We start from the raw sequence: 20057 nt of genomic DNA, 5'->3' as shown, positions 1-20057 counted from the left end.
GAAGGCAGAGATGCTTCTCAGCTGCTGGGGGGCAACCCTTAGTTTTATCTTACTGTTCTTTCAACACATTCTTCTTTGAAGTCCCTCTTCTATTTTGAATTCTCAAAGTCTGTTTAATTGTTTTTCTCGGCATGCATTCTATTTTCAGCTAGAATATAGTCTTGAATAATTTTCCTCTTATTATATCCCAAAGATGTGATGTGATGCCTTATACCTGGCAGACTCTCACTGCTTATCTGGTTCGGTAGAAATCATCAAGGTGCACTGCTCGAAGTATTTGAATTGAACTGAATTGAGTGATAAAATACAGTTTTTGTTCTCTTTAATTTCCTGGCCAAAATAGTTGCTTCTAAAAGCAATGTAGTATCCTGGAGCAGAAAACTACCTATGGTGAGAAAATTGGAAAGATCCAAATAAACCTATAGTTTAGTGAATAGTATTGTAGCCACGCTGACTCCGTAGTTTGGACAAACATAGCACAGCCGTGTAAATTGTTGATGTGGGGGAACTGGATGAAGGGTATGTTATTCTCACAACTCTCCCATAGACCTCAAAAGCTTTCAAAATACATTTAAAGAGATACTCCAATCAAGCATTTCATGACTATTCATGTCAATAAAGAGAAATAAACTAAAGCGGAGTGAAGAACTGGCCATCTGACTTGACCGAGGAAGGTGTGGCCACGGGAAGCTCAGGTCTGCTCACCCCTGTTCAGAATTTATTTTAACCTGAGCTTTCGTGATCATGAATCTCCACGGTAGCTCATATCTTCACATTTATACATCCCGTTCCCCGTATTGGTTCCTAAACATCACAGGTGTTGACTAAGGGGAAACAATCCACCTTATTCTCAGCGAAAGTAATCACGATGATGATGGTGATGATGATCAACATCTGTCTCTCAGCCAGTGGCTGCTATGAACCAGCTGCTCTTCTGAGCACATACTCTCTCTCCGTGTCTCATCTGACTGTGTCTGTGCCACAAACGAGGAGGAGGGCAGGGTTCAGGGGACCAGAGCTCCAACATGGGGGTGGATCCCCTGGCCATGCAGGTCTGTGGCTGATCCTCCCTGGGGCAACTCTAGGAAAGGAACTTAACCTGTCTAGTCTTCTGCATACACAGTCACTCAGATAATAATATATATCCCAAAGGAGTGAAGCTACAGGCACTACTTATAGGATCTGACCAATAGCCAGAGGGCACTCAGTCTGTTTACATCTGCTGCCATCTTCCCCTCAGAGCCCAGCACCTCTGCCTCGTGGCACATTTCTCTCTCTTAGAGCCAGATAAACATCAGAGCACAGGCCTCAGGGGTCAGGTTGCCTGGGTTTTAGTGCTGTGTCTTGTACTCACTTCTAGGGCCAATGGGAGAAGGTAACGTATCCCCTGCCTCAGTTTCTCCATCTCCAAAATGGAGCTGATAATTTTTGTTTCACTAATTATTATGAGGATGAGTTACAACACAGAAAGCACCGAGCACAGTATCCAGCTTGCGGCCAGCTCAATGGACATGAGCTGTCATTTTTACTCAGCTTCCTGCTACCTGGATTCCATGCCATTCATTTAGGAGTGTTTTTCTTTGTAATAAAAGGGAGGCAAATCAGGGAAATACAAATCAAAACCCCAATGAGATCCCACCTCACACCAGTGAGAATGGGGAAAATTAACAAGGCAGGAAACAACAAATGTTGGAGAGGATGTGGAGAAAAGGGAACCCTCCTTACACTGCTGGTGGGAATGTGAACTGGTGCAGCCACTCTGGAGAACTGTGTGGAGGTTCCTCAAAGAGTTAAAAATAGACCTGCCCTACGACCCAGCAATTGCACTGTTGGGGATTTACCCCAAAGATTCAGATGCAATGAAACGCCGGGACACCTGCACCCCGATGTTTCTAGCAGCAATGTCCACAATAGCCAAACTGTGGAAGGAGCCTCGGTGTCCATCGAAAGATGAGTGGATAAAGAAGATGCGGTTTATGTATACAATGGAATATTACTCAGCTATTAGAAATGACAAATACCCACCATTTGCTTCAACGTGGATGGACCTGGAGGATATTATGCTGAGTGAAGTAAGTCAATCGGAGAAGGACAAACAGTGTATGCTCTCATTCATTTGGGGAATATAAATAATAGTGAAAGGGAATATAAGAGAAGGGAGAAGAAATATGTGGGAAATATCAGAAAGGGAGACAGAACGTAAAGACTCCTAACTCTGGGAAACGAACTAGGGGTGATGGAAGGGGAGGAGGGTAGGGGGTGGGGGTGAATGGGTGACGGGCACTGAGGGGGGCACTTGACGGGATGAGCACTGGGTGTTATTCTGTATGTTGGTAAATTGAACACCAATAAAAAATAAATTTATTATTAAAAAAAAGAAAATGAAAACACTAATTTGAAAAAATAAATAAAAATAAATAAATTCTTTAAAAAAATAAAGAATACATTACTAAAAAATAATAATAATAAAAATAAAAAGGAGGCAAGAATCAAACAAAATAAAGCAAAATACACTATTTGGCTAATGTAGTTTGTTTCAAGTACTCTGTCCAAAGCAAACGTATGTTAGTAGAGACACGAAGGGGGCACTGATGACCTGCTCTGGAATCTCCATATGTCATTTTGGAAGATCTAACAGATTATTCTTAAGAGTTGCTTTGAGGTTTGCTGAGAACCAACTAATGAAACTATCACTCTGTTCTTTTTAGGATGATGCAATGTGACATGTGAGTTAATTTTGGAAAATATTATTTCTCAAATGTCAGTGTTCAATTTTGCACAGTTGGAAGTAGCAGAAGAATCTGATGGTTACATTATTCTAACTTTATAATGTGGCCAGGTTTTCTGGAGTGGTATGTATCTTTTAGAGAATTATTTAAACACATCGTCAAAGCTGAACGACTGATAGAAGAATAGGGCTCAAAGATAAAAGACAAATTAAAAACAGATTAGAGATCACTCATTTCAGCTCACTTATGACCTGTCATGAGAAAGGGATCTACTTCAGCCATAGTGAAGATATCAGAAGGGGAATAGTATGATATTCTGTCTTATTATTTTGAAACTTAATTTCAAATCAAATATGATGTCAAGTAAACTGTGATTTCAGATGTTCGTTTTATGTTCAGGCAAAAAGCAGAAGTCTGTTTTCAGTTAGACAAAAGAACAGAAATGCCTTCTTTTCTTAGCCAAGCAAGGTTCTTAAGTGGCTCCAGGAAATAAACAACCAACGCTTACTTTAGACATCGTAAGTCTATTTTGTAATGGGCAACCAGCCAAATGTGTGTTTTTAAAAAAACATTAAGCTTTATTTCCATCCTGTTTTCTGAAACACCTTAATATAAGTCCTGGTTAGATTTATTACTTTGACAGGAATTAAGAAATATTTTCTTCTAGGAAATAAGAAACAAAATAATCTGCCTGAAATCTGCAAGTTGTTACATGTGACACTAATTACTATTGCCTGATTCCATTTGATACCATTGAGGGGTGCTTGTGCTGAAATCATACCAACACCTCAAGTCAGCCCAAACCCTACCTTAACTCTCCTTAACTGTCCCTCCTAAGATGACACTGTCTTTGTAACAATTCCACTTTCCTTTTCTCTCTTATCCCTTCTGTGCCAGGGGTATATCGCTAACTGTACCACTGTGCTAAGATACGATCCGCCACCCTGTGATGGTAGCATGGCCTTCTCTCACCTCCTAGAATTCTTCACTCTAAGTTTTGTCTCCATATTAAGCTTCCTAAGAAATCCAAAAGCTAAGGACACTCTGAACAGGCAGGTAAAGGCAGATGCTTCTAGCAAAGAAAAATAAACATGTTCAAGCCCAAAGGGTGTTATAACCCTCCACCCAGATCCCTACCCCTCAATTCTAACCAGAGGCATTAATGAGAGACTGTCCCCGGCAAACTGGAACGCACTGCCACCCTAACACTGGGTGATTCTCAAGAGGGTGGTGCAGGGACAGCATTTGGAATGAAGCTTATTAGGCAGAAAAAACATACAAGGTCACTGTGAACTGATTAATCTGGGAGTCTTCTGAAGAATAATCAGGGAGAGCTAAACCAGTTTCTGAGGCTGTTCCAAAATAGAAAGCCCAGGGTTTTTTTAACTAAAGCAGCAACAGCACGATTGGTGAGGGATGCAGACGTATTAGAGGGATGTCAGGGAAGTAGAATCGATAAAATTTGGTTACAATTCGATGTGAGAGATTTAGGAAAAGAAAAGTGACACTAGGATACCTGGATTCCTGCCTATAAGGGTAAAATGGAATATTGATAAGCCATGCTTGGAGACCAGTAACTTCTATTTTGGGCATGTTACTTCCAATTGTCTGATACTTGATAAAATTGCTCATTGCCCAGCAGAAGGTCCTCAAAGATATCCGAGCTGCAGGAGTATTCCTGGGAGCAGGCAGGTGGTCACAACACAAGGAATGGGGGGTGAGATAAGCCAGAAACAGCATATGGAGTGACGGAAGAAGAGACTCAAAGACAAAGTTCCGGCAACCACAAACATTTTGGCATCTGCATGTGCAAAGGGCACATCCAAAAAAAAAAAGAGAGAGAGAGAGAGAATGGAGAAGGGTATGGACATGGCATGGGAGCAATGGCAGGGGAGCAACGTCTCACTGAACAGTGTGAAGGAGGTCACTGAATGTCACAGTGAGATGCAAGAGCAGGAGAACAGGTGACCAGCCAACAGAGGGCCAATGATGCAGTGGCACTCTTTGTAGGGACATTTCCAGCAGAGGCAGAAGCTGAACATCAGTGGGCTAACCAGGGGAGATCAGGAGCTCCAGGGAACAAATGGGAGCTACGTTTTCTAAAAGGATGGCTTTCCCAGGAGGGGGGAGGTTGATGACCCATGTGGAGTGGAGTGAAAAGGAAATTTCCTTCCCCAAGCCATGCACGTGTCTTGGACCACCCTGGGCTACCCCCACGGTGTTTCCTTTCCTTGCTGCATAATTTTTTTAAGATTATTTATTTATTTATTTATTCAGAGAGAGAGAGAGAGAGAGAGAGGCAGAGAGAGAAGCAGGCTCCATGCAGAGAGCCCGACGCAGGACTCGATCCCGGGTCTCCAGGATCACACCCCGGGGGCCGAAGGTGGCGCTCAACCACTGCGCCACCCAGGCTGCCCGCTGGATAATTTTATAATCAATTGTCTTCTGCAGGAGCCAGTTGGTTTGCCCCGTACTGCAGATCCAATATGCATCAAGCACTCCATCAGCCCTCTGCGGCTGTCTCGTTTTCCAGCCCGGGAAGCTCAGGCGTTGAGCCGAGGTTAATTGTTGTGCCTGGGTGTACTGTGTATGTCGGTGGTGACAGTACAATTAGAACCTGTGACCAGCGATTTTCCATGTAATCAACTTGCACGCGACCTTGCCCTGCCTCCTGCCACATGCGTCCTGATGTGAGGGCATGATAACTACTCCGCCTAGAACCTGTGGGCCGCACCGTGAAATTCGAGGATTTGCAACCACCGAGTTATTAAGAATGCAGTTCAAAAACACCGAGTGCCAAATAATAATGAAAATCTTGTCATGGAGTATTAGAAATTTCTGAGGTTATCAGCCCACGCTGTCATTGCAGATAACTCTAAAATGTGCATCAACAAAGAGGCCAGAAAATAAATTGAATGAGACAGTATTCCCTGCAAGCACGGCAGCTGATACAGATAAGGCAAGGAGGGACCCTGGCAGGAAGGGGAGAAGAATGAATGACATGAGGGAGGGGCAGATGGGTGGGAGGCACAGGCCAGGGCAACAGCAGTGACAAACGAAAACAGAATTAAAAAATGAGGAGACATTAAATTGAACTTGTTTCAGCAAACATGTATTTTACAAACTCATTGTGATAGCCACCATCGTGACAGATTTTCTTCTAACCATTCAGAGTCAATGCCTCCTCCTCTTTTTTTCCCCTTAATCGTTGTTAAAATCAACGTCTTGGGGAGCCTGAGTGACTCAGTCTGTTGGGCATCTGGCTCTTGGTTTCAGCTCAGGTCATGATCTCGGGGCTGTGGGATCGAGCCTTGAATCAGGCTCTGCGCTGGGTGTAGAGCCTGCTTGAGACTCTCTCTCTCCCTCTCCCTCTTCTCCCCTAACCCCTGCTCATGCCCTCTCTCACACTCCAAGAAAAGGAAAAATAAACAATAAAAACAACCTCTCAAAGGAATACATTTTTTATTTATTTTTTTAATGAAATCTTAGAGATTTCTTTTTTTTAAATTTTTATTTATTTATGATAGTCACAGAGAGAGAGAGAGAGAGAGAGAGAGAGGAGGCAGAGACACAGGCAGAGGGAGAAGCAGGCTCCATGCAGGAAGCCCGACGTGGGACTCGATCCCGGGTCTCCAGGATCGCGCCCTGGGCCAAAGGCAGGCGCCAAACCGCTGCGCCACCCAGGGATCGATGTCAAAGGAATACACTTATTTTTCTTTATAGAGAATAGATAGTACTGCTTTTGCAAATACTAAAATTTCTTATCAAACAAAATCCTTGGATGAATTGGAAAGGCTTATAAGTCAAGTTAGGTCTTTTGCAAACCAAGATACTTAATTTCAATTTTCCAAAAGAAATATTCACCATGGTGGCTATCAGAAACCCACAATAAGAAGAGCAGCAAACTGTAAAATAGAACTGGCTCATCTAATAATACACGACTGAGTTCTTCATGCGAATTCAGAACTGGGCCCTGCATGTCCACATTTTGCAAAGGTCCAAATAATTCACTTCACAGCAGTGGGATGTGCATCACTTCAAGCTTCGCTCCCTTTAGAAGTGATCAAATCTGTCCCCAACAAGTCACCGCTGACAAGAAGTTAAGAGATCTGAGTGTGACCCTCATGTAAGGAGCAGGCCCGAGACATGAGCGGGGAGGGGAGGGAGCCACACCGTGCACCCCGCGCCATCTCTGCCACCCAGTCGGGAGACTCTGTGACCTTCAGCGGGACAGCCTGGCTCCCACGGTCCCTAACGAAGACAATGGTACTTACCCCGCTTTTAGAATTAATGAGGTAATTGTTTAAAGAACTTGTGGCTGCTAAGTACTATTATTATTATTATTCTACACCATCCTCAGAATAAACCTTTGGATACAAGCAATCTGGAGGAGGCAAAGAGCAGAGAGAACAAAGAGGCAGATGTGAGGGCTTTTCTTAGAAGCAAAGACAGAGTCAGAAGCACTGTGTGGCTCTTAAAATTTTTAAACCTTTTCTCTGACAAAAGAACATGCTTGAAGGGATTAGAATTTCTTCGTTGTTATTTATACCTAAACAGAAAGAGGGAAAAAACAGTGGCAGACTTCTTCGGCTTAATACTCTGTTGGGCTCAGGATCTCAAATACCTCCCACTTTGCCAATGCTGAACTTACTCATGAAATTATACGTTTAGTCTGTGCAATTAAACATTCTTTGTCAGGGAATATATCTGGGAGCTCAGGCTCGTCCTTTCAGGCCAGCACCGTGACCAAGGCGCTTTCTCCCAACATTTGGGTTTCCAAGCATCACCAACGGTGGGTGCTGGGATGCCGTGCACGCTGCCCTTGGCTGAAACCCTCACTTATTGGCGTGTCATTCTTGCAAGGACCACCCGTTCCCAGGAGAACACACTTCAGATGACCTTGCTCTCATTAACTCAAAATTCAGTTGTCCTGGTTCACTTCCCATGCCCTCCCAGTGGAGAGCAGATTATAATCACAAACTCAGGGCCACTAATTATGGACTTCACATGCTTGTTGAAATGTTCTTTCCCTGCTGGCCTCGAGATTTCTGCTGCCTTGCAAAACTGCATGGGCTAAACCAACAATGCATCGTGGTGGGAACAATGAAAGGCTATACAGGAAAAAATACTTCCTGTTACGTAATCTGGTCAAGCACATCAACCTGAGATCCTGTAACTACCGTGCTGTCTTTAAATCTCTCTCGCTACCGTTTTCAGAGCATCCGCCTACCATTTTCGTCGAGATAGGTCAACAGGATAGAGCTGGATTCTGTCCCTTCTAAGGCATAATCCAATGGGATATTTCCATTAACATCCTGCAGGAGGACGTTGGCTCCAGCCTGTAAGAAAAAAAGAGCAGTTATAACATGGATACTATTAACAGAGAAAGCAGATCAAAACTCTCCATTCTATGTTGGTCAGAAAACAGGTCTGGAAAAATCTGTATTAGATACAACCCTGTAGAATCATGCAGGAAACTAATTGCTTTTTTTTAAGACAAATACAGTGCAGTCAATAATTTCTGAGAAACTCCAATGGGTTATTTAAAGAATTTTATTTATTCATCTATTTATGAGAGACACAGAGACAGAGGCAGAGACCAGGCAGAGGGAGAAGCAGGTTCCCTACGGGGAGCCCGATGTGGGATTCGATCCCAGGATCCCAGGATCACGCCCTGAGCAAAGGCAGACGCTCAACCACTGAGCCACTCAGGGGTCCCAGAAAACGTTCAACTGACCTTTGCTAGGCCTCATCCCCAAATCTTTCTCCCCATCCCTCTTGCTAAACCCCAAACATCCAATCCATGGCTGCAGAGACAACTACATCTCTGTGTTGGTTGCTTTGTTTCCAATGCAGCAGAAGTTCTCCACATCTTCGGAGAGTCTCTGTGGAGAACTTTTCTATGAACTTTGACCGATCTTCCCCAAACTACCTTATAAGCTCTTCAAGCATCCTGCTCTCTTCAGAAGGTCATCTGAAAGTTATTTTCACACTACCATGTTCTAATAAAGGCTTGGGCTAACGGCTTCCAGTTGTGTGTGTGTGTGTGTGTGTGTGTGTGTGTTTTCCTCTTTCCAGTAATGATTTTCTGAAAAAAGCACAATCTGTAGATATTAGTAGATGAAGTATATTAAGTATGGCCATTACACATCTTTTAGCTTCAAAGCACCCTTCATCAAGCACCTTTGATGATGCATGTCCCCCCCCCCACCCGCCACCACTCATCCCAGCTGAAATACAATGACAGATATCCTTTCCTTTTGAGAAAAATTTGATCACATAAATCTTCAATGAGCTCTGTAAAATTTATCAGGCATGGTTTGCATCTTTTCTCCAAGGGCATGGTGTGAACATCTCCCCACTGACCGAGATTCTTCAGGGTTCACCTCCCAATGACAAGTCACTGATCTCAGGCCAGAGAAATGCAAGTCTTACACTATTCCTTTTACTGAATACAATTCTGGGCTGCCAACGTTACTGAAGTTCATATCCTTGCTGAATTCCTATCGTTACATAAAACAGTGTGTAACATTCATAATCTGACATACTGATATATGGGGTTTTGCTTCTGTTATTCTATATCTGTATTAAGCAGCTTTCCTATACCTTACCGATTCCACACAAGGTTTCCAAAGGACTGCTCTGAGTATTCTATGAAGACAAAACTAAAGGTACATCAAGGTGGCAAACTAGTCCATATCTTACTCTGTGCCCTGCAGAGAACTATATTGCTCACCTCACCACTCAGAGTGCACCACATTTTATTTTCTATAATAATATCGAGATACTCCCGTATTTGAACAAATTAGGTTCTTATATTTCAGATTTTTCACTTAGCTATGGAAGCATGTAAATTTAAGGTCCTTAAGACTTTAAATCGTCTTTTTAGTACATTTAATTTTTTTTTTTTTTACACTTATTCTGAGTTTGAAAAGAAAGCACTCCAGGCAATATTGTTAAGTAGACTTGACTAAGGAGTCCTATCCTTTGGGGTCCAACCAGGAAGGTAAGATTTTGCATACCTATTTATGTATCAATTGTTAAAGGACCAATTAAGAGAGAGAACCACAGGGTGTCATTACTGATTTCAATACCAATAGGTAGAAGTAAATCAAGGTGTTCTCCTTCTCCCCAGTGCATAAATGCTTCAGCTGGAATCTCATCTATGCCAAACATCTGGAGATAAGGCAACAGTGAAAATCACTGAGAAACCTGTTTTGTCAATAACAACAAAAATAAATAGGAGAACAACTTGGTGCTGATGGAGATGGGATACTTGGAGAGAACACTTTCTATTGTATAAGAAGCAATGAGGCTCTTTCAAAGTAAGTCTGAAGCTGATACTTGATGCTCAGTATTTTAGCTGGGCTCATTCATTGTAATTCCAATGACATCACTCACCAGTCTGTGCTACTCAATTACCAGGCATTCTCCCCTGTACAGAAGCCAGCCTTCCCTGGGGGTTGAAACTTCCCTCATCTAAGACACAGCTTATTCCTACTCCCTGTGACACTCTCCCCCACCCCCACCTGTTATAGTGCCTGGCACATGTTAGGCACTAAAAAAGATTTACCGAAAAAAAAAAAAAATAGGAGCCAAAAACTAAACTTAGGCTAATTATTAAAAATTAAGGCAGAGAACTATAAGTTTCATAACTTTTAACTAAATTGCCTGACCTTTATTTTCAAAGGTACATGAATAAAATTACAAAATCACTATATGCATACTTATGTTTCCTGCCTTTGTTTTTTCAAGTAGACATCTGTGACTCACCTTTCCTTCCTTCCATCTTCCTTCCTTCCTTCCTTCCTTCCTTCCTTCCTTCCTTCCTTCCTTCCTTCCTTCCTTCCTTCCCTCTCTCTCCTTTCTCCTCTCACCCTCTCCTCCTTCTCCATCTCTTCTTTCTTCCACCACTGGACAGGCTAGGAGTACCCACCTACAGTGGTCCCGGTGCCTGACCATTTGGTCTTGGGAAAGGTCCCTAGACAGACAGAGCCACGTGCAGTAAGAACATTCATCCTCAAAGATCCCCTAAGAAGCTGTATACACTTCTGAAATTGTACATCTATTAAGAAAACAAAAATGGGAAAAACCACCATTGATAAAATCACGACTGATTACCATTCTCCACGTGACTAGCTCAAGTATTAACGTGCAATTTTGGTTGTTAATGGATCCTACTGGAACTGAGGGGCTGAGGATGTGCAAAGTAAGATTTCTCTTCAAAATGTCAGAGACCTGCCTTAATATCATCAGGAGAGTCTAATTTCTAGCATAGGGAAAGGAAATGGCCTGTGGGGTTGGGAATTAGTAACATTTATAATGCATTGTGCTGGTACTTACTTTTTTTAATACTTTGAGCTACTCAGTAGTACAAAATGATTTTCTAAATTTTGCAAAGTGAGAGCCAATAAATCATTCAATAAAAATCTCACCTTAACATTTTCCATTTTTAATATGGAAATTTGAAAAAGAATATGTATTCAAAAATATTTTTTCAAAAAAAAAAAAATATTTTTTCTCTTCCAGACATGATATTCTTAAATACTCAAAAAAAAAAAAAAAAACCCAACATTCTTTTTACATTTCAAATTTCATTCCACTAATGCTGAATCAACTAAATGGTTTTCTAAAGCACGGAGTATAAAAGCTGGCAAAAAGTGCTCCTGAGCTGGTACACATATTAATTACAGTGTTTTTGTGGATATAGGACTCCCTATTTTCAGTGCAGAATGTAGGTGCCAATAGTAACCATGAACTTTCATTTCCCCCATGTGCTGGTGGGTACATTTCACTGTGCCTGGCCAGCTTGGGTGTCCACTCCCCTTTGCTGTTTCAGAGTATGAGAAGGTGGATGAGGTGAGGGCTTTGATGAGATTTTCAAACACAGGACAAAGCATGTCCAAGGTTTCACTTACTCTATGGTACAAGAAAAACTGTCTAAGCAATCACTATACATTTTCTAAAGCTCATATATTATTTTAAAATAGCTGAACGCTGTACTTTATAAAAACAGATGGCTTAGGAACTGGCTGTGTGAAAAGGATAGCGAGAGTGAAAATAGAGTGTGGACACACATACTTTTTCATTTATATTTGGTGCCTGTGAGTACTCTAAGCCCTGGGAGGTGTGTGTGCATGTGCACACATGCATGTGTTTGTGCAAAACATCTTCCTACATCTATATCCCACACACAATCACCAGATGTCAAATTTCTTACACTGACAACACTCATTATCCTTGGTCTTATTGAAAGAAGAAATTTCTAATTAGGACAAACTTGCATTAGTGAGAACAGCTCAACCAAAATGTTATCTTTGTACCATATAGCCTGTGAGGCAAATTCTTCAGTTTGGCTTCAAGACAATCAATCACATTGTGACTGGTTTTCATCAGGGAAATGAAAATAATCATTGTTATCCATGCAAAATCCCACTCCTCAAATATTTTCTTCAGTTGAGGGTTGGATGGTTCCTATGGGGAACCCTGCACACATTTTCCCTAAGGCACACCACCCAAACACCAGCTTGTCCTAACTTATGTCCCTTGGTGTTGGAAATGGAACTCAAATATCATCTCCCAGCCCCCAGACAGGATTCGTATCTACTGCCTATCAGATGACATATGAACTCACAATCTTATAAATAAACATTTTACTGGTTGCTTTCTGTAACAATTTAATGTCAGTGAATATCCTTGCCAATCCTGTCATTTAGTAATAATTCTCTTAACACATTAATACTGGAATTTTACCACTTTCCACATGCTAACATTTACTGATAACTCTATTTTTTTTTGGTAACTCTATTTTGATATAAGTGCAAGTTCAGTTAATGTCGCAAGGGTAGCCCAAAGAGCTCCTGTGTAACCTGTTATGACTTGAATTGCATCTCCTCTTCCAAAAGGAAACAATGAAGTCCTAATCTCTAGTAGCTGTGAATATGGACATCTTGGGAAACAGGGTGGGTGCAGATGCAATTAGGTGGGTCCAGATGAGGGGCCCCAGGGACGGGCGCGCACACACACAAACACACACACAGTGAAGGCGGCCACATGAACAAAGAGGCAGAGTTGGGGGCCTTGCCACCACCAGCCAGAAACACCGGGTGCCGCTAGGAGCTGGACGAGACAAAGAAAGAGCCTCTCTCAGAGGTCGCAGTAGGGTGCAGTACTGCCGACTTCTTGTTCAGACTCCTGGCTGCCAGAACTATGAGACAATAAATTTCTGTTGCCTTAAGCCACTTAGCTTGTGGTACTTTATTATAGCTACTCTAAGAAACTTATACTCTGCCCTTTATCCAAATTTGCCAATTTATACTTGCCCTCTATTTTCGCACTCTCTCTTTATTTTTCCTGAATCTCTCTTTTTTAAAAAAGATTTATTTATTTGAGAGAGAGAGAGAGAGCATGCACATGCACATGCACATGCAAGAGCAGGGGGAGGGGCAGAGAGAGAGGGAGAAAGAGAACCCCAAGTAGACTCGGTTCTGAGCATAGAGCCCAACGTGGGGCTCGATCCCACCACCCTGAGATCATAACCTGAACTGAAATCAAGAGTTAGATATGTTTAACTGACTGAGCCAGCCAGGTACTGGTACTATGTCCCATTATCTCTAATATTTTAGTATGTATTTCATAAGAATAAGGGTAATTCTCACACAGAAAATTCAGCATTATTAAATACTATTAGCCACCATGCATACTCAAATTTCATTAATTTTTCCATTTGTGTTGTTGATAGCTATTTCTCTTGACTCAGGGAGCAATCCACCACCCCAATGTGTGTAGTCATGCTTTCTCTTTAATTCCCTCCAATGTGGAACCATCCCTCTGTCTTTTCAAGATCTTCTCTCATCTGTCCTTACAGGAATGTTTTCAGCAGACAAATCACAGAGGGGATGGCACGTGCATCACATCGTACCCTATCAGATGGCACACGATGTCTCTTGGTCCCAATCACTGATGAAGTTAACCTTGATCACTGGCAGAGGTGAGGTTTGCCAGGCTTTTGCAGGATGGAACTATAGCTAGGAAGCCAGCAGTCCACGGTGATACTAAGCAACACAGAACTACCTGAATACAGGGGAGAAGAAAAAGCTCTTCCTTACAACAGAATACTGACAAATGCATGCAGGAGGCATGGCAAGGTTAGAACCTGGCATTCGCTCTCATAATAACTGATTCAGAGGACAGTCATGGGATGCTAACGCTCTTGTTTCCTGGGTGCTGCTGGAAAGGCGGAAGTTTGAGCGAAACTTTGATGAGGAATAGAATATTTACACAGTCCTCAAATATCCTGCCACAAAATATTCTATTTAAATATAAAAATGTTGGCATCCAACATGATAGGAAAAATAGAAAATTCTGGAAGCGGATGTTTTGTGCTTTTGAATTGCAGATGGTTTCACTTCTTTCTGTAGAAAATTTTGCATTATGTGCTAGCAGGAAAAAAATGAAGGTTGTCCCAAACGAATGTATAATGCACGAGCAATTATTTTAGGTCAGAGCCCATTCTAATAGCATTCTGCAAGCTTTTTGTTTTAAGATACCAGGAATTGTACCATGAGATTAGAGGGATCACCTGACAAGTGCCTGTGTCATCCAGACTCCCATCAGTTAAAGATTGTCTCCAATTTTTTTTAATTCATTTGACCAAAAATACTGTTTTGGGAAGTGCAACAACACTCACTATTCATGGAGTCTCGTATTAAATAAACAATACAATTTGCGATCCTACAAGAAATGCACATTCAAAAGAAAGAAACACGTATTGAGATAAGAACAAGAAGTCTAAATGGGGTTTCTGAAGTCCATTAAAGTTTAATGGTGTATTTCCAGTATCTTGCATTCACTGAGGTGGTAAGTTTGGTGACACTATTCAGAAATGGAAGACAGAACATAAAAACTTAAAGAGCAGGACGCCTGGGTGGCTCAGTCAGTTAAGCACCTGCCTTTGACTCAGGTCATGATCCGAGGGTCCTGGGATCAAGCCCCACATCAGGCTCCTTGCTCAGTGGGAAGCCTGCTTCTCTCTCCCTCTGCCTACCCCCTGCCTATGTGCTCTCTCTCTTTGTCAAAGAAATTTTAAAAGTCTTAAAAAAAAAAAAAAGAAAGAACTCAAGGAGCTGAAAAACAGGCACATGATAGTTAAGGAGTGTTTGAAAAGAGGAGAGAATTTTTCTTGGTACAACAAAATGAGGCTTGGCATCAGAGCATGCTCTGAGTGCTGGGGTGTTCATGACCAAGGGCAATACACCCAATTCTGCCCCTCAGTTTGCAAAGTGGAGCCAATTATTACCAGTTGATGAAGATGCCAGTTCACCTCAGTGTAAGCCTACACAGCACAGTGTTGACATGTAGTAAGTAGGCTTTCAAGAAATTATAGCTCTACTAATAAAATTAATTGGAAAAAAGAGTAGCTTGTTAAATATGTTATTTGTAAAGATAACCATAAGCTATACTCTATTAAATCAACCATCCTTCTCTGCACACAGTTTTTGGCTGGGTCCTGAATTCAAGTGCCAAATAGCATGGGCAGAATGAAACAGCTGGGAAGAGAGAGGGAGGGAAGTTCAGCCCCAGCTCCTCAAAACGCTGAAGGATGGTAGATTTGGTTTGATTACTTCCCTTCGTCCCCTCACTCTTACTATACCATATATTTAAAAAAACCAGCAGTGAGGAAGTAAAAATAATTTCAGTCAATGGCAAGGAATACTTATAAAATGTCATGCCCAGAATATGCAGGTCCAACAAGGTTAAAAGCTCCAAGGGCAGCATCTAATGCAAACCAGAAAAAATACCAGAATGTCTTCTATTATAACTGTTATTGAAAAAAGTGCAATGTGCTCTGAGATGTATAAGGGAACTCTTTGTAGATCTGTTCCTTAAAAAGAATCCAAGTGTAATAACATACTTTATTTTTTTAAGATTTTATTTATTTAAAAAAAAGATTTTATTTATTTATTCATGAGAGGTTACAGACAGATGCAGAGACATAGGCAGAGGGAGAAACAGGCTCCCTGTGGGGAACCTGATGCGGGATTTGATCCCAAGACCCTGAGATCATGACCTGAGCCAAAGGCAGATGTTCAACCACTGAGCCACCCAGGTGTCCCTAACAAAACACTTTAATGAAAGATGAAGTAGAAATTTACAAGTCTTTCTGAAAGAGATCTCAAAAAAATTGTCCAATTCATTTATTTGTAGGTAACTTATTACTTAGTTTTGTGAAAGTCTGTCTTCCAGCCATTGACCAAAGAAAACACTACAGACCCTTCACTATTGCTTACAACCAATTATTTGAGAACGAAAAGAAAACTTTCTCACAATTCTGCTCATCTTCAAGAACAAACTCCAAAGAACTGCCAAAGCTTCAAACAATTCAGAACAAAGACAGCAAATCGTTTTTATAAAAAGACAAGCAAAACCATAAGACTCTCCCAAAAATGCAACCTAAAATCACTGAACAAAAGACCCAAAGGGCCACCAAATGCAATCAGGAAAAACAGGGGCTCGTGTTCTTAGAAAGTAAGTATTCTCTGCTCCCTGCATCGTTTTACACTTGTTATGACTGTTGAATTAGGCAATTGGCAGAAATGCTACTTTATAAGGTACATTCAGAAAGCCAACCCTCTCATTCTGAAATATCATGCCACCCAAAGGATCAGGTGAAGAAACAAACTGTTAGACCTCAAAACCCCAAGACACTGAATCGCCACCTCTTTCCCCAAGGCTCAGCTGAACATCTCAGTTGAAAGCCCAGAAGCAGTTAGGGAGAAAGGGGGTCAGGTAGGGTGTGCGCCCACAGAAACAGAGTGAACTACCCCTGATGACCACCAGTGAATGGGGCTGAGAAGGAAGAACCCATTTTCTCAGCAGGCTGTCTCTCTCGGACTCGAGTCAGACCAACCAGAAGACCGATGGCCTTCTACCTGTCCACTATCACGAAAACTTAAGAAACTGAGGCAGAAAGTTCATTCATCTCTGGTCTCAGGCAGAGACTTCCCCATGGGTTTCCATTGTTTAAGCACAGAAAACTAAAAGCACACAACTTTCCTCCTGATTCTAGAATGTTGGCAGATAATGTAGTAGGCGATACTACTTGGGGAATCTGTTCATTCATTAAGAACTATGTATTAAGCCATTATAATTAAAATGTACTTTGAGATTTTAATGATTGTAAATTCTGATGGTAATAACAATTTTTAAATCTGTATTACAACCATTTAAAATTTTATGAGTCTAAATTATATTGGAAAACATTTTTATAGCTCCCTCTATAAACATCCTGATGTCAATAATTATTACTTTGGGAGCATGTAAATATTTATGGGTAGCACTGCTGCAGTTCTTTGGGAAGGTGGGAAGTGGCTAACTTCTGTCTGCATGAAAAGAAGATCCACTGGGATTTCCTGATGGCCATGTGGTAGGAGAGAAAGGACGACTGCAGAATGATTCCACGTGTGTTTACAAAATATGTAAGAAAGAAAGGGTAATTAATGAATTCCAGGTGAATTGCTGTGGATAGCATTTACAGCCCTACTGACAAGGCTGGTACATATTTCTTCATATAACAGAAGTTTGTTGGGACACAAGGAGAAGATGGGCACATAGCAGTAGACGGACCTGATGGGGCCTGGGATTAGGGGACCTAAGAGTTTAATCCCCATCTCCCAGACTAAAGATGAAAGTCAAAGTGCAGCGAAGAAACATAGTTATTTAATATGAAATAGATATAAAAACCAGAGGAACCATCTAAAGGAGTTCAAAGTGATTGTATCTGGAAAGGAAAATGTGAAGGGAAGAGCTGATGGGAAAGACCTGGCTAATCTGACAAGTTTCCTGTAGAACTCTCTGGCTTTCTAAAACATCAGTTTATATGACAAATAGAAACCTAAAGTGAAAGCAATGGCGCACATAAAATTATTTATGTCATGAAACATTTATTGCCATAATCATGAAATTATGTAATAACAGTGTCATAAAAATAAAGAAAAGTAATGACAATTTGTATAAGATGCCTAACATAGCAGAATATTTAACTAAGGACATTTGTATGATCCAATGGCATATCGCTAAACCACGTTGTCGAAGAAAACTCTAAGACCTGGAGATGTCCAGAAAGTGTGTATAAGAAGACAGGCTACCAATATGTACACACAGTATCAGATAAATGTATAAATTCTAACATGTGGGGAAGAGGAAAGACGGGTTACAGAACACATTAAAACATGTTCGGTGACTATCTTTATGTGATAGAATTATTAGTGACTTAATTTTCTTCTTTACATTTATGGATTTCTTTTTTCTACAATAAATGTGATATTTATATTGAGAATAATATTCTTCAGAATAAGCAATGAACAAAACTATGAAAGGAGATGAAAACATATGACCATTCCCTTGGGTCCATGGCAAGTTTCAAATCTACTAAAGTCAAAGTGAGGAGTAAAACTTTTAGACAAGTCGAAGATTACCTGGTGAGCGAGCCTGAGTAACATTTGAATCAATGAATGGCCACGATATAATTAAAGGCCAACCATCCAATTAAAAGATACAATTTTGTAAGCAAGTATATTGAGTAAGTGTTTCTGAGAAAAAGCTAAGAAAGAAATCATGGGTTCCACGTTAGTAGAGTCCTCTATGGTTAGGGTAAATTGAACATAATTTTAAGGTTTTGTGCAAGTCGCTTATATTACGTGACCTACTAAGCCACTCATTTCCCTTCATATCATGGTTTTGTGTGAACCACACAATATTCATTTACTAAGACCTTGCATGAAATGAGCCAGTGTCTTCCCACTTCATTGATTATTCATGTAATTATTCTCCAATGCCAGCCAGTGTACTCTACTTTCTCAAAAGCATATTTTGAGGGCGCCCGAGTGGCTCACCCTGTTAAGTGTCGAGCTCTTGGTTTCAGGTCAGGTCACAATCTCAGGGTCTTGGGACCCAGCCCTGAGCTGAGGTGGGCTCCAAGGTCAGCAGGGCATGGGCTTGAAAATTTTTTCCTTCCATCTCTTCCCCCACTTGTGCACAGGCTCTCGCTTGCTCTCAAATAAATAAATACATCTTCAACAAAATCATATTTTGGTAATCTGAAAACTCCGTTCTTTACTCTGAGAAAATACGGCCTTTTTCAGATCTGTTTACCAGCAAATTGTGAATATGGGCAGTTAACAGTTCCATCCCTAAATCTCTCTCTCTCTCTCTCTTTCTCTTTTTTCCTTTAGTCTAGCATATTCTATTACAGTTTTAATGCTCCACGCTGCAATATCCATAACCATGCAGAGTTTATACGTCCTTACATTTCAGCTGTGGATGCAGTTTGCAACTTCCTTAGCGTTTGCTTTACTATGTTTGAATGGCTATCTTCTCCTGTTAATTTTAGCTCCCCCATCCACAAAGAAATTCTCAAGGCATGCTTTCCCTGGATTTCACAACAGTCCCTGTTTCTGGTTGGCCTTCCAAATCTGGCTTCTCATTTCCAGTCTTCTCTGCAATTCGTGTTTCTCTAACAGTCCTTTAACTGGTTTGCTTCAGACCCTCTTTTAAATGCTTCTTTTTTTGGACTTGATATTTGACAGGTTGACCTGACTTACTCCAGGGTCTCTGTTTTGATGTGTGTGCAAAGATTTCCAATCTCTCTCAATCTCTCTCTTGTCCCGGATCACCTGCCTCCTGGACTTCTCCAGGTGCATTTTTCATGGATCCTGAACTTGACACATTCAACAAGGACCACATGGCCCTCCCACTGAAGAGCATTCCTCCACTGGTGTTTGTTTGCACCATCGCTTACAATTTCCAAAACATGGAAGGCTTGGAGTCATTTTTAAATTCCCTCTCCTTCTTTAACATTAAAAGAAAAGAAAAACCTGCATTACTATCGACTTCACTTTCATAATGTGTCAACAATATTTCCTTCACTCTTATCACTACACCCTAAATCCACAGTGACTTATGAGTATTTCAGGTGATATTCTTCAAAGGCACTGCCTCTTATGAGGAGCCCCTTCTATCTTAGTTCATGTGTGCCCAGGGCCTCAAGGACCTGGTCCACATACTTACCCCCATCACAGCCCTCACCCAAAGCTGAGATTTGATACACAGCATACATAAAATCATTGATATAAATATATTAATGATCATATACTGATAAACAAATTAGTGTTTATATTCACTTTTTACTTTCTGTACTACACAAGAGTATCACTGTTTAAGGCTAAAGACCCTGTTTTTCTTGTTACTCATATATTCTTGGGAACAAGTATAGCACCAGGCACACAGCAGATTCTCAATAAAAAATGGACTTGATGAATGAATGAATGA

The 20057-nt window shown here is 41.1% G+C and overlaps 1 protein-coding gene across 1 annotated transcript in view; it reads right to left on the bottom strand.

The window, feature by feature from the left end:
• Positions 1–20057, bottom strand: part of MYO16 (myosin XVI) — a 481192-nt gene that overhangs the window by 357389 nt on the left and 103746 nt on the right. The window contains exon 5 of the mRNA XM_038570035.1: positions 7960–8068. Coding sequence (XP_038425963.1) covers positions 7960–8068 — 109 coding nt within the window. The remainder of the gene's footprint in view (positions 1–7959; positions 8069–20057) is intronic.

This window comes from Canis lupus, chromosome 22, assembly GCF_011100685.1.
Source record: "Canis lupus familiaris isolate Mischka breed German Shepherd chromosome 22, alternate assembly UU_Cfam_GSD_1.0, whole genome shotgun sequence".
NCBI lineage: Eukaryota > Metazoa > Chordata > Mammalia > Carnivora > Canidae > Canis > Canis lupus.
This window is presented reverse-complemented; position numbering and strand designations above follow the sequence as displayed.